This window comes from Syzygium oleosum, unplaced genomic scaffold (assembly GCF_021117445.2).
Source record: "Syzygium oleosum isolate NSW1041296 unplaced genomic scaffold, Sole_v2.1 Sole_v2.15, whole genome shotgun sequence".
Lineage (NCBI taxonomy): Eukaryota > Viridiplantae > Streptophyta > Magnoliopsida > Myrtales > Myrtaceae > Syzygium > Syzygium oleosum.
In genome coordinates, this window is record NW_026607499.1 from 3685141 (window position 1) to 3698050 (window position 12910).

At 41.6% G+C, this 12910-nt stretch overlaps 1 protein-coding gene across 2 annotated transcripts; it reads left to right on the forward strand.

Annotated features, from left to right (window-relative positions):
• The first annotated feature begins 5993 nt into the window (after positions 1-5993).
• LOC115689260 (uncharacterized) lies at positions 5994-11907 on the forward strand. Of its 2 annotated transcripts, XM_030615262.2 has the most exons (8): positions 5994-6277; positions 7005-7050; positions 7785-7896; positions 8351-8420; positions 8685-9009; positions 9405-10445; positions 10734-10883; positions 11171-11907. In XM_030615262.2, exons 2-8 carry the CDS (start codon positions 7024-7026, stop codon positions 11603-11605), a joined length of 2160 nt encoding a protein of 719 aa, XP_030471122.1. In that variant the 5' UTR covers positions 5994-6277; positions 7005-7023; the 3' UTR covers positions 11606-11907. The 2 variants fall into 2 exon arrangements, with proteins under 2 accessions (XP_030471122.1, XP_056174456.1); XM_056318481.1 differs by lacking the exons at positions 5994-6277; positions 7005-7050 and having other exon boundaries at positions 8377-8420.
• Positions 11908-12910: the final 1003 nt, after the last annotated feature.

Here is a 12910-nt window from a genome sequence, read left to right on the forward strand (position 1 = left end):
CAAGTCGCGTTTAGGGATTTAGGATTTTTCTTTTTTTAATTAAAAATTAAATAAATATATTACATTATATTACCAGTCCGGTCCAAGTGGGCAATTCCACATCCGGAACCGGTACCCATCGGCAAAAACCGGACTGATTTTCTTAGGAACCACTGGCCCGGTTTCGGGCGGTTCTCAATTCTTTTGCACACCCTTACTTTCAATAGCTATAAAAATTACTAATTATCGGGCAAATCATTGGTTGCTAACTTTTGTTTGTTTTTTTAATATGATGAGCGTTCGATCGAGACACGACGGGAGTGGAAAAACCAATTGCGTGAGTAGTAGTTTGGCCAAAAATATAGTAGTTATAATATATAAGAGGAGTGCCTTGTCGTGTAGAGTGCTAGCATACAGGCTAATAAGGTACGGGATCATTGCATAAAAGCCTAGTCATTCACATAAATGGATTGATTGATGTAGTGATGCATCTCAAGTCCAACCATCGATTGGAAAGACCAAGGACTCTTACCTTAATAAAAAAAAATTTGACAATTCCGTTATTTGGCCCGGCATTCTCAACATAAAACGAGCGAAGCCCTCATCAACGAGTGTCGTCGAGACACCGGTTAACCAAACGGGAATGCTTATATTTTCCACGCATAGCACGAGGAAGACGAGCGTATCGGAAATGATTGACTTTCTTTATTTGTTGGTTCATCGTTCTTAATACAAAGAAGATACGCTCGGCATAAAAAGAGGAAGCCCTCGTGAACGAACGTCGTCGAGACAGCGAGATCCTCGCAATAAAACCCGTGCCGGCTGGATTGATAACACGGTTAATACAACGAAAAATCTAAAACTTGTACAACTGTGACAAATTTACTCCAAACTATTTTTTTGACCACAAAAAATCCCAAACTGGTACACTGTGATAAATTTATCCCGAACTATTTTTTTGACCATCAAAAACGCTACATTGATATACTTGTGATAATTTTACCCCAAACTAATTTTTTGACTACAAAAAACCCCAAACTTGTATACCTCTGACAAATTTACCCTCCGTTAATTTTCGTTAAATTTTACAGTCAAATTGCTAAGTTTGATGACACGTGGTAGTTAACGGATGTACCAGTTTGAGGTTTTACCCCTCTGTTTGTCACAAGTTTATCAATTTGTAGTTTTTCGTGATATTAATCCAATTTAACGGACACTAACGGATGGTAAAATTGTCACAGATGTACCAATTTGAGGTTTTTAGTGGTAAAAAAAATTAGTTTTTGGTAAAATTATCACAGGTATACCAGTTTTGGATTTTTGTGATCAAAAAATTAGTTCGGGATAAATTTATCATAGGTGTACCAGTGTAGAGTTTTTGGTGGTCAAAAAAATAGTTCGGGGTAAATTTGTCACAGGTGTACCAGTTTAAGGTTTTTCATGATTAAAAAATTAATTCGAGATAAAATTATTACATATGTACTAGTTTAGAATTTTTCGTAATATTAACTCTCGATAAAATGTCTTTTTTCGGAAGGTGGAGTACAAACCCCAACGACCCGAGTGGGGGCACTTTTGCTTGTGTAAGAAAGCCCACATTGTTAAGACATCGCGCACCGTTAGGATCATCACCTGCTTCTTTTTCCATCGAAGCGTACCTGTCGATTTGGACCTTAGAAAATATCGCTCCAAAGATCTTTGCACATACGTCCCTCGATTTTGCTTCATTTATTTTTTGGCCCCGCAAAGTTGACGCCGAACAACGTCGGTTTGGTTCGGCCGGGAGGGGGGGGGGGGGGTCAACGACATTGGTGCGCGCGGGGCCCCGTCAGCGGGCGAGGATTTCTCCCATCGCTCCACGGGCGGGGCAAAACGGTCATTGCAGGGTATCTGCACATCGTGCGCATCGGCGGGCCCACAGCCGAACACTTGCATCGTGCGCATCGAAGTACGGCAGGGCATGTGATGGAATCAGGTGGGGTTTGGGGATCGGCGGCGGTCGCGATCAGGTGGGCGCTCGATTGAAGACACGTGTCCGAGGTCCATCGTGAGGGCCCACAAGGGAAAAAAGAGCCCAAGGCGTCTCGCATTTAGAAAACTCCTTTAACTTAGGATGAGCATGGAATGCATTCCGGAATAAAAATTCTGTTTCGGAATGCATTCCGAAGCAGAATGGTGTTTGTTAAAAAATTTCCGGAATGCATTCTGGAGCGATTTTTGCATTCTGGAATAAAAATGCGTTTGTTAAAAATACTTGATTTCATAATGCATTATTGATTCCAGAATACATTTTTTATTCCGGAATGAGTTTTTGGCAAAAAAAAGAGAAGCTACTTTTTGTAACTTCTTGATTCTGGAATGCATTCTCCCTATTTTCTCACAATTTTTTTTTTCAGAAAATGCATAAAAATTGAAAAATTCTAGAAAAATTCATAAAAATTTTCCAGAAAATAAAAAAAAGTCAGATTTCGGGAAAATATGAAATTTGGTGAATTTTTTAAAAAAAATCAAAAAAATCAAAAATTTCACAAAATAGCTTAAAACACATGTGGCCACCCACTTTGAGTGAAATTTAAATTTTTTGAGGTGCCCAAAAAAAATCAAAATTTTCAAAACTTCACAAAATGGCTTAAAATACCTGTGGCCACCTACTTTGAGTGAAATTTAAATTTTTTGAGATGCCCAAAAAAAAGAAAAATAATAAAAAATAAAAATTTTCAAAACTTCACAAAATGGCTTAAAATATCTGTAGACACCCACTTTGAGTAAAATTTAAATTTTTTGAGGTGCCCAAAAAAATAAAAAATAAAAAAATTCAAAACTTCACAAAATAGCTTAGAATACCTGTGGCCACTCACTTTGAGTGAAATTTAAATTTTTTTATGTGCCCAAAAAAAAATTAAAAAAATCAAAAATTTCGAAACTTCATAGAATGGCTTATAATACATGTGGCCACCCACTTTGAGTAAAATTTAAATTTTTTTAGGTGCAAAAAAAATCATCCAATCAAAACAGATTTTTGTTCCAGAAATCAATTTCTGAAGCAGAATTAATCATGTTTTACCAAACAGATTTCTCCTCTAGAAATCAATTTCTGGCAAGAATTTGATTTCTAGAGCAGAATGGTTACCATTCGCACCCTTAGGCTGCGTCCGCAAACACCTTAAAGGAACTTTAAGATAATTAAGTTTTCTAAAATGTAAATTGCGTTTGTTAAATTATAACTTAAAAGTTCATTGCAAAGCAACTTTGGTAAAATAGTACTTGAAAAAATCATTCTTACAAAGGACTTTTCTTATTTTTTAATAAAAAAAAGTTTAAACCCTTCGCCGACAGGCTACTGTCGACCACCCAGATCTGACGTTGGCGGCTATCATCTGAGGTTAAACGACCTCAGGTAACCCCCGACGACCATCGAATAGGGCTGCCTGGGGTCGAGCGACCCCCGATGTGGATCGCGAAACCTAGGCGAGGGACGCTGGCAACTTAGATATAGCACCGACGGCTGTCGTCTAAGATCGAACGACCTCAAGCAGCTCCCGGTGACCGACGAGGGTCACGAAACCTAGGCGAGGGTCAACGTCAACCTAGATCTAGTGTCGGCGGTCGTCATCTGAGGTCGAACGACCTCAGATAGCCCTCGAAGACCATTGACAAGGGCGGCTTGGGATTGAGCGACCCTCAACGACGGTTGCGAAACCTAGGCGAGGGCTACATGGGGTCGCACAACCCTCACGACCCCTTAAGGAGGTCGCTCGACCTTAGTGAGGGCCGTCTGGGTTGCGCGACCCCAGGCAGCCCCTCGTCGAGGTTGCGCAGCCCTCGCAACCCCTCATGGAGGTCGCGCGACCCTCGAGGGTCGTCTGGGTAGCGCGACCTCAGGCGGTCCTTGATTGAATCACACGGCACCTCTCCGAGGTCGCGCAAGTTCCTAGCAAGGGCCATTTAGGTTGCACGACCTCAGGTGGCCTTCACTTGGATCGTGTGGCCTCGCGCAGCAGTCGTGCGACCCCAAGCGACAGTAGCTGGGTCGTGCGACCACACCGGCCCCTCTCCAACCCATTGCTGTCCCCTCATAGCCATGGCGGCCGAGCCAACCGGAGAAGATGATGAATAGTGATAAATGAGGGCAAAATCGGAAAATCAAAAAATAGATTGAGGGGAGTTTTGAAAGAAATATTTTTTACTTACCCAAGGGTCTTGCATGCCGAGAAAGCTAAAAGCCCAAGGCAGCCTAAGACTTGCCTTGGGTTGCCTTGGGCTTTCGGCCTTCACAAGACTGACTTTTGTTGGACAGAGTTTTTTAAATCATTTTCAAACACCCACATTTTGGCTCAAGGTGCTTTGGAGCCTTTCCCAAGCGCACGCTAACTCTTTGTCCAATGCCTAATGCACAATTGCTTAGAGGTGAAGTTCATTTTTATGGGCCGAATTTGGAGGGTCATTTTCTTCTGAGTATTGACGATGATTTCTAGTCCAAAGTAGTCTCATAATATAAAATTGGGAAGCCCAATTTGTCTAAGTTCTAATGCAATAAGCTCTATGCTATTTCGTTGTCTTCTAGAGAAAGTTATGGCTAAATTACTAAGGACGGATCGTTTTTACAAAGAATGAGTCTTTTACAATTTCTATGATTTAGGAAATGTTGGTCTTGTCTTGGAAAATAAAAGAGAACGTGTCTTGGAATGTGCCTAACTTAGAGGGTTGTTCCAGGTCGAGTCTTTAATAAGCCCCTCGAAAGCTCTGTATCTCTTTGGTGTATTCTATTGAGCGGTTAGCTCTATGCCATGTATCCCAGGGTCGATTCCTTAGACTGTGGACATATACCTTCTCATATTTGAGTTTCCTTCTCAATCTTTGACCATTTTGATAACAACGTCATACTCTAACATTGTTAATATTGGCTAAATTTTTTATGTACACATCCACATGTATATCCGCAGGTTTTATCCATATGATACCGTGGCATCATCAAACGGTTACGCTGGCTAGATTCGAAAAAATTTGGCGGCGGATGTACCTGATCAGAAAATTCGTGAAAGTAGAAGGACATGATTAGATAAATTGAAATTACAGAGACCTGATTGAAAAGAGCATGATTATACAGGGACTAAAAGTGAACTTTTTCCAAACTCAAACCTTCCGTACACCGTCACTATGCGGCTTTCATTCATTCCCTAACCTCCTACACGCCTCGGAGATCAGACCATGCCGTGGATGCCAGAATTTTTAGTCGATAAGTGTGCGAATGACAAATATTCTGTTTCCCTATTTTTTTATTTTTTTATTCCCTGAAACAGATTTGGAACAGAAATCCGTTTGATAAAATAATTTCATTTTTTTTTAATTTATGGGACAAATTTTGGTCCAGAAATAAATTTGGAACAAAAATGAGAAGTTAAAATTTTCTACTTTCCTATTTCTGAAATAAAAATAGAAATAACAACTCTCTCTTATTGCTCACACTTATCGCCCACTCGCCGCTCGCCTGCGCCCGTCCGCTCGCCGCCCGCCCGTCGCCGTCGCTCGTCGGCTGTTTGCCGTTGTCCGCCGTCGTTTGCCTGCCGTCCGCTATCGCTTGCCGCCCGACCGCCTTTGTTGGCCATCGTTCTTCGGCCGTCTGCCACCGTTCGCCGCCGGCCAGCCGTCCGCCGCCAGTCTACCACCATCCGCCGCCGCCTGCCGGCCAGCCGCCGGAAACAGAAATTTAAGAATAACTTATCAAATGAATTTCTATTCCGAGAACAGAAATTTGTATTGTTATCAAACGCTACTTTTTTCTTAGAAATTCGTTCGGAGAAGAGAAATAGATTTTTTTTTTTAATTTCCAGCCAGAAATAGAGCCGAGGACGAGAAATGTTGTCATTCGCGCCCTAAATCGATAGTAAAAACGAAAGAAAGAAAAAAAATGAGGCCAGCGGTACAACGGATCAAGCCCAGGAGCCCATGTGAATCTTTTAGAACTTCGGGGCCCAGCCTCAAGTCTTCCTAGGTTCGTTTTTTCACGTCTGAAACGTGAGCTGGGGAGGAGCACGCGAAGACGGCAGAAGGCGGAGGAGGCGACAACCTCTCATTGCCTTTCCGACGTCGTTACCCATCGCCGCCGCCGCCGCCGCAGCCCCCCGGTTTTCCGGAACCGCGCCTCCAAAGCCCTGTTCTTCCCCTGTTTCGAGACCGAGAGATTCGCAGAGACTATCTCGTGTTCGATCCTTAGCCAACGCTTCCGATCCTCGCTGGTGACAATTTTTAGAGCATTTACGCTCTCGCTGACCGGAGTTAGAGGTCCAGCTTTGCAGAGGTAAGAACTACACGACTTGTTCTCGGTCCCTTTTCGAGTGAGAACCGAAGTTGAGGTTCTGAGTGGTGTTGGTTTGGAATCTGCTGTCGTTAAGACTGAGCTGACGATTTAACGTTAAGTTGCTTTTGACATTAGTCGTGATAGTTTGAAACGAATTGCTGCTTTAGACCTTGCGCGTAGACTATATGACGAAACCGCGCACAACATGTTCGATGAAATGCCGAAACCAAATTTGTTTAAACTTGTCTCCTGTGTTTCAGCATGTCTTATATGATCGAGACTTTTCATTAACTTTTGAGCGTGATTACTGCCACATTCCATCGTTACTGAATGAGAACTGCATCCCTCTCTTTTGGTATCTGTTCTTTTTTCTTCTGTAAATCTTGTTCCTTTTAACTATGTTTGCAGTTCTTACACGAGTGTAATCCAAAATATATGAACTTTTTGGGTTCTGAAACGATGGTTTTTTCTGGAGACTTTAGTTAATTTAGGTACTTCTGTTTTATCATGGCAAACCATATGGGATCTGAGCTGGGAGATGGAATCATTGTTAAATAGAACGTTTTGACTTTATTGGTTGATTTAGTACAGGGGAGATTTCACACAAAGTTAGGATCTTCAGGGATAAGCCTCTGATTCTTGAAAGCATCTATTGGCTCTGTTTTGGTAATTGTTTGTTATTTGTTGATCAAGACCTTAAGATTTAGCTTGTACCTTTAAATTGCAGGGCTTTGACATTCTTATGAATGGCTTGGAGAGCCTTAGGAAACAAGGTAAAGTGTCCTAAATAGAACTCTTTCATGCTTCTATTAGGTGTTATGTTTCACATTTTTGTCTTTGTGTTGTGTAACCGTACTTATACTTCAGCGTTGATGTTGAATAATTGTGTTGCGGGCTCACATGGCTGATAGAACAGGCAACAGCTTTTGTATGATGATATTTTGGTTAGTGATGTGGTCAAGGATCTCAAGTACATGTTGATTTAATCTCAAAGATCTGTGTGTCTATGTTGGTGGTGTTATTTTAGTGGGTGGCGGGGGGTGTTTGTTGGAATGTTCATGAACTCTCGAGTATAGACAATGTTGGTAGGAGTTTGAAGAAGTCAAAGGGTTCACATTGCTGGAACTGTACAGTTAGATTTTAAGCAGTTTTTTTGGCCTAATATATGTGAAGGAGTTGGATCGCCTGATTTGAGTATCTTTGAAAAGATTATCCTTTTACTTACTTTAATTCTTTTAGTTGGTGGGCCTTGATGTTGTCGTGTTTCACTTTTGTTGAGAATCAAGATCTAGTGGTCAATAGTTCCCCGGGGTGTGTGTGTGTATGTTGTGGGGGGGAGGGAATTACAAAAGGTTTGTCGGGGTTTGGGGTGGGGGAAGCAAAGAATCAGGGAAACAGATTGATTTCATGGCCATGTTAGCGATTCTTTTTTAATTAACAATTTAAATTGCAATCACAACATTGCAGTTGATGGAAAAATTTGTTTATTTCAATCTTCTTTCTACAGGGTCTTCGAGTTAGTCATAAAATATCACAAGGACATGCATTGGGTTCGGCTTCTGTTTCTCGCCTTGAAGATGCTGTGATATCGGTTTCTGCTCTGTTCAGATGCTTTTCAGGTCCAGTGGAGAAGTCACATTTTATAATCATAATGCATTTTATATTTTAAGCAAGTGATTTCATGTCACAACTCATTTCTGATTTAATTGTTTTGGTGCAATCTCCAGGCTAAATAATGCCTCCTTCTTTAATTATTGTCTAACACTTCCAGTTATTTGAATTGCCCACTTCAAGAAATGTTTGAGTAAAGTGTGCTCATCAAACTATCAATTTTACCATGTCTAAGCTCACCTATGCGATGGCAAGTGGAATTATATTGAAAAAATGGAAGATGCATTTTCTCATGTCACCATGAAACATTGACATATATGACCTTTGATTAAGGAAACATTAGAGTATAGCTCAATATTTCCTATCTTTTCACTTGCACCTCCTTGTTGACTTTTCTCTTCTGAATGTTATGAATGGTAAGTGCAAATCCTGATCATTCAGTTCTTAATTGTGATATTGCAGATTTCTCTAACATGTCACTATGGCAGGAGGCTAGCTATAGGAAGCATCTGTCTGACCAGACTTCATTAAGGTAACTGAAGTTCATCATCTGTTTGTTTCTTCTTAGTATTTGAGTGATTTTGAGATTGGTGCTAAGTTTTTCAGCCCTCCTACGTATGTTAGTGTTAGCATATTTTAATCAGATATTTTGGAAACGGTGTTTACTACATAGTTAAGTCTAGCTCTCATGGGCCTTGTCTTCTTCTTTTTGAGGGTAATAGATAGGTGATGAGTTCTTGACTTGGGACACTTCCTCTTAATTGGAAACGGTTGAGAATTTTGTTCTTTTATTTAGGTGCTTTCATTCAAGTCCAACACTTTTGGCTAGAGGTGATGGGCAATTTGGTTTGAGGACTCCCAAGAGAGAAAAGTATGTTAGAAGAGAGAATAGAGCCCAACCACCCGTTGAGGCTCCATATGTGCCACCTAAAGTGAAAACAGTGACAAAGTCGTCTGTGGATAAAACAATTGACATTTTCGAAGGCATGACAATAGTCGAACTCGCCAAGCGTACTGGTGAGTCATTATCTTCACTGCAAGATATCCTTCTGAATGTTGGGGAGAAGGTCGAATCAGAGTTTGATCCTCTCAGCATCGACATTGCGGAGCTTGTTGCAATGGTATGTTTGCTTGGCTATCTTAGTAATTCTTTTCCATGCTTGAAATACAAAAGAGAAATAAAAAGGTTGCAAGTGTCATTTTCATTCTTCATAAATAGCTGAGAATGCAGATGTTAGCTGAAACACAATATGTGCTGAGACTGCTGATTTAATTATATGAAAAAACCTTGTTCAAAGGGTAAATTACCATCTTCTGCCTTGTGAGAGACTTGCTTAATCAGTGTATTTACTTTGGTGGACAATGTTTGTGTTGGCCAGCAAAGTACATGAAAATGCCTTCAGTATGAAAATCCTTATCTGCTCACTGCCATTAGCACTTGATAGAACTGAACATAGTGCATGTATCTTTGTCTGAATATAGTTGCAGGGACTTACTTTGGACCTATACATCTTAGGAACTCGGCGTCAATGTTAGAAGGCGTCACTCCGATGAAGGTGCAAAGCTTTCAGCTCGGCCACCCGTTGTCACGGTCATGGGTCATGTTGACCATGGGAAAACTTCTCTTTTGGATGCTCTGCGTCAAACATCTTTGGTGGAAAAGGAAGCTGGTGGGATAACTCAGCATCTTGGAGCATTTGTTGTGAGCATGCCTTCGGGTTCATCAATAACATTCCTCGACACTCCTGGTCATGCTGCATTCAGTGCAATGCGGGCCAGAGGTGCGGCAGTCACTGATATTGTTGTGCTAGTGGTAGCTGCAGATGATGGAGTCATGCCCCAAACTCGAGAAGCTATGTCCCATGCAACATCGGCCAATGTACCAGTTGTTGTTGCTATTAGTAAATGCGATAAACCAGCTGCTGACCCTGAACGAGTAAAACTGCAGCTCGCATCGGAGGGGTTACTTTTGGAAGAAATGGGTGGGGACGTTCAGGTAGTTGAAGTTTCAGCTGTAAAGAAAACAGGATTGGATAGGTTGGAGGAGGCGTTGCTTCTCCAGGCTGAGCTTATGGATCTGAAAGCACGGATTGATGGGCCTGCACAAGCTTATGTAGTGGAGGCAAGGCTTGATAGGGGGCGTGGTCCGTTGGCCACAGCGATTGTGAAGGCAGGGACTTTGGTTTGTGGGCAATATGTGGTTGTGGGTTCTGAGTGGGGGAGAATAAGGGCTCTCAGGGACATGGTGGGTAAGATGACTGATCGAGCAACTCCGGCTATGCCTGTTGAGATTGAAGGGTTGAAGGGTCTCCCAATGGCTGGTGATGATATTGTTGTTGTGGATTCTGAGGAACGTGCTAGAATGCTTAGTACGGGAAGAAAAAGAAAATCTGAGAAAGACAGACTTCGGAAAATAAGCGAGGGAAGGACAGAAGCTGAAGAGTCATCAGAAGAACAAGAAGTGGAGAGAGTTGAAATGCCGATAATTGTGAAAGCAGATGTGCAAGGAACAGTCCAAGCTGTTACAGATGCTTTAAAAAGTTTGAATAGCCCTCAGGTAATGCGTAAGTGATAAGGTTCCTTAGTTGTCACATACCTCCACCTCCATGAATGAGATGCTTCTTTTCTTATCGATGTTTTTTTCTGTTTGAACATCAAATTTCATGAACAAATGCCTTGCTCTGATGTGACACCCCTTTGCTGCTACTTTGCATGAAGAAAATTCTGCTGTTTGCAGTACATTCAAGTTTCATACGCCTTGTGCGCCATTGCATCATCCTGTTTCTATCAGAGCTTTTGTAAGTCATTCCTGTTGACATATATTCTCTTCTATTCATGTGCTCAGGTTTTTGTCAACGTAGTGCATGTTGGTGTTGGACCAGTTTCTCAGTCTGATATCGACCTAGCACAGGCCTGTGGTGCATGTATAGTTGGGTTCAATGTGAAGAATCCTCCTAGTTCTGTAACTCAGGCAGCAACTAGAGCCAGTATTCAGGTATAGAACTTATTTCTTCTCTGTCAATCTTCTGACTTTTTGTTAATAGTGGCTTTTAATGTGGTGTCAGTGAAACAAATGCTCGGTGCACGGGATTAATATCATGAGAGCAAAAGCGTTCTAATGACATGACAATTATCACTCTATGCTCACTTAAAACCTCACTTTCATGCATTGTAAAGATAGATATATGCACTTACTTTGTAAAGAACCTGAAATACCTCGTTTTGGAGCTTGAGATGGCCATGTTCTGTTTATTTAATCCCCGGTTTTGTATATGGTTTCAGATAAAAACACACCGTGTGATCTATCATCTTTTGGAGGATATGGGCAGTTTGATAGTTCACAAGGCTCCGGGGACTGCAGAGACTCAGGTAGCTGGGGAAGCTCAGGTCTTGAACATATTCGAGCTCAAAGGGAGGAGCAAATCCAAGGGAGATGATGTGAAGATTGCCGGTTGCCGCGTTGTCGACGGGCAAGTCACGAGATCATCAACAATGAGGCTTCTGAGGAGCGGAGAAGTCATGTTCGAAGGGTCATGCGCGTCCCTCAAGAGAGAGAAGCAGGATGTTGAGACGGTGGGAAAAGGGAATGAATGTGGGCTTGTAATCCGAGATTGGGCTGATTTCCAGGTTGGGGACATCATCCAGTGCTTGGAACAAGTTGTACGGAAGCCTAAGTTCATTTCATCGGAGAGTGGAGCTGTTCGAATTGAGTGCTGACAGTGCAGCGCAATGTCCATGCTGTTTGAGTTGATAATGGATTCTGTTGGTTGCGTCTTCCCTCTCCCTCTCGAAAAGGCGGTGCCAACACAAACAATTTTGTATTTCAAATTTTGAGTCTTTGCATGCTGTTATGACCCTGCTGATTAGTACAAACCTAAGAAGTGTACATTAGTCCAGTTTGAGAAGCATGATAATGTTATTTGTATATGCAATACGTTATATCTTGTGATGCGGAACACGGATGTTGTTACATTCAAGATTTGATGAACTGCTGAGAGAGAACTTCTCGAGTTTTGTCACCAAGCCTAGAGTAACCTTTTTGTCATGCTATCATTTGAACTGCGTGGATAGGAGAGCGAGTTATCAGGATGTAGATGTGATGAAGTGAATGACCGAGTAAAATCATGTGACGTTCTCGAGGATGCAGCCCATTATGTTTGATTTACATGAGGAACGCATGATGCAGTCATATGTTATGTTGTCCAGATGATTATATTTATCTTATACCTTCGGAATTTTTATGTGCAGAGTAACCTACACTGCCTTGACAAGCTAAAACAGGTTAGAGACTTTCCTAGCATAGATGTGATCATAATTCAATTGGGACATGCATCGAAAGCCCTCGCGTTCAATTTTTGTGTCCGTGAATTTCTGTGGGTTGATGGAGACCAAGAGCATCTCAACCACAACCTTTGGAAAAGCCAAAGGTAGAATTGGAGTGTCCTACACCAACTCAATATGAGATACCGATCCATGTGCTTTTTTCGGAAGTGATAAAATTGCCGGACAACATGGAGATTGCCCCGGGTCGTTCCACACGGAATGGACAGAACTGAGTGCCGGTGCAGGTGCTCTTAACTGATCTGCGATCTTTGCTGATGGAGGAGTGTTGCCCAGAATTCGCCGAACAATCCCGTCGAAGAAGATAGGCAAAGGGAAGGGGGAGAGAATGGATCTGCTTCTCCGGAGTTTGTAGTGGGGAGTTCTCGCGCGTAGCTTGGCCTCTTGTATCAGAGATTTTTGCTATGGGAACGAAAATAAAACATGAAAAATGGCAGGAAAATTCAAGTCTCTCTAGTTTAGGGAGTTACATTTCATGTTTCTCGGAATAAAGTTGAATTTTTTTTTTTGCGTCGCGGTTGTTTTAGATAAAAAGATAAACTAATAAAATAACCATGAAAAATGAAAAAAAAAAATTGGAAAATTTCTTTGCATTTATATTAGAATGTCAATTAGGTGTCGCTTTCAAGAAACAGTGTTTGTATTATTGTATTTCCATCAAAAGGAGCTCTCCGACAGAGG

Bases quoted from the DNA above. Each gene is read 5' to 3' on its own strand.
- LOC115689260 (XM_030615262.2), top strand. From the start codon at position 7,024: ATGGCTTGGAGAGCCTTAGGAAACAAG. The intron at 7,897-8,350 runs GTCCAGTGGAGA...GTGATATTGCAG, and splicing joins TCTGTTCAGATGCTTTTCAG to ATTTCTCTAACATGTCACTA. The intron at 10,446-10,733 runs GTAATGCGTAAG...TCATGTGCTCAG, and splicing joins AAAGTTTGAATAGCCCTCAG to GTTTTTGTCAACGTAGTGCA.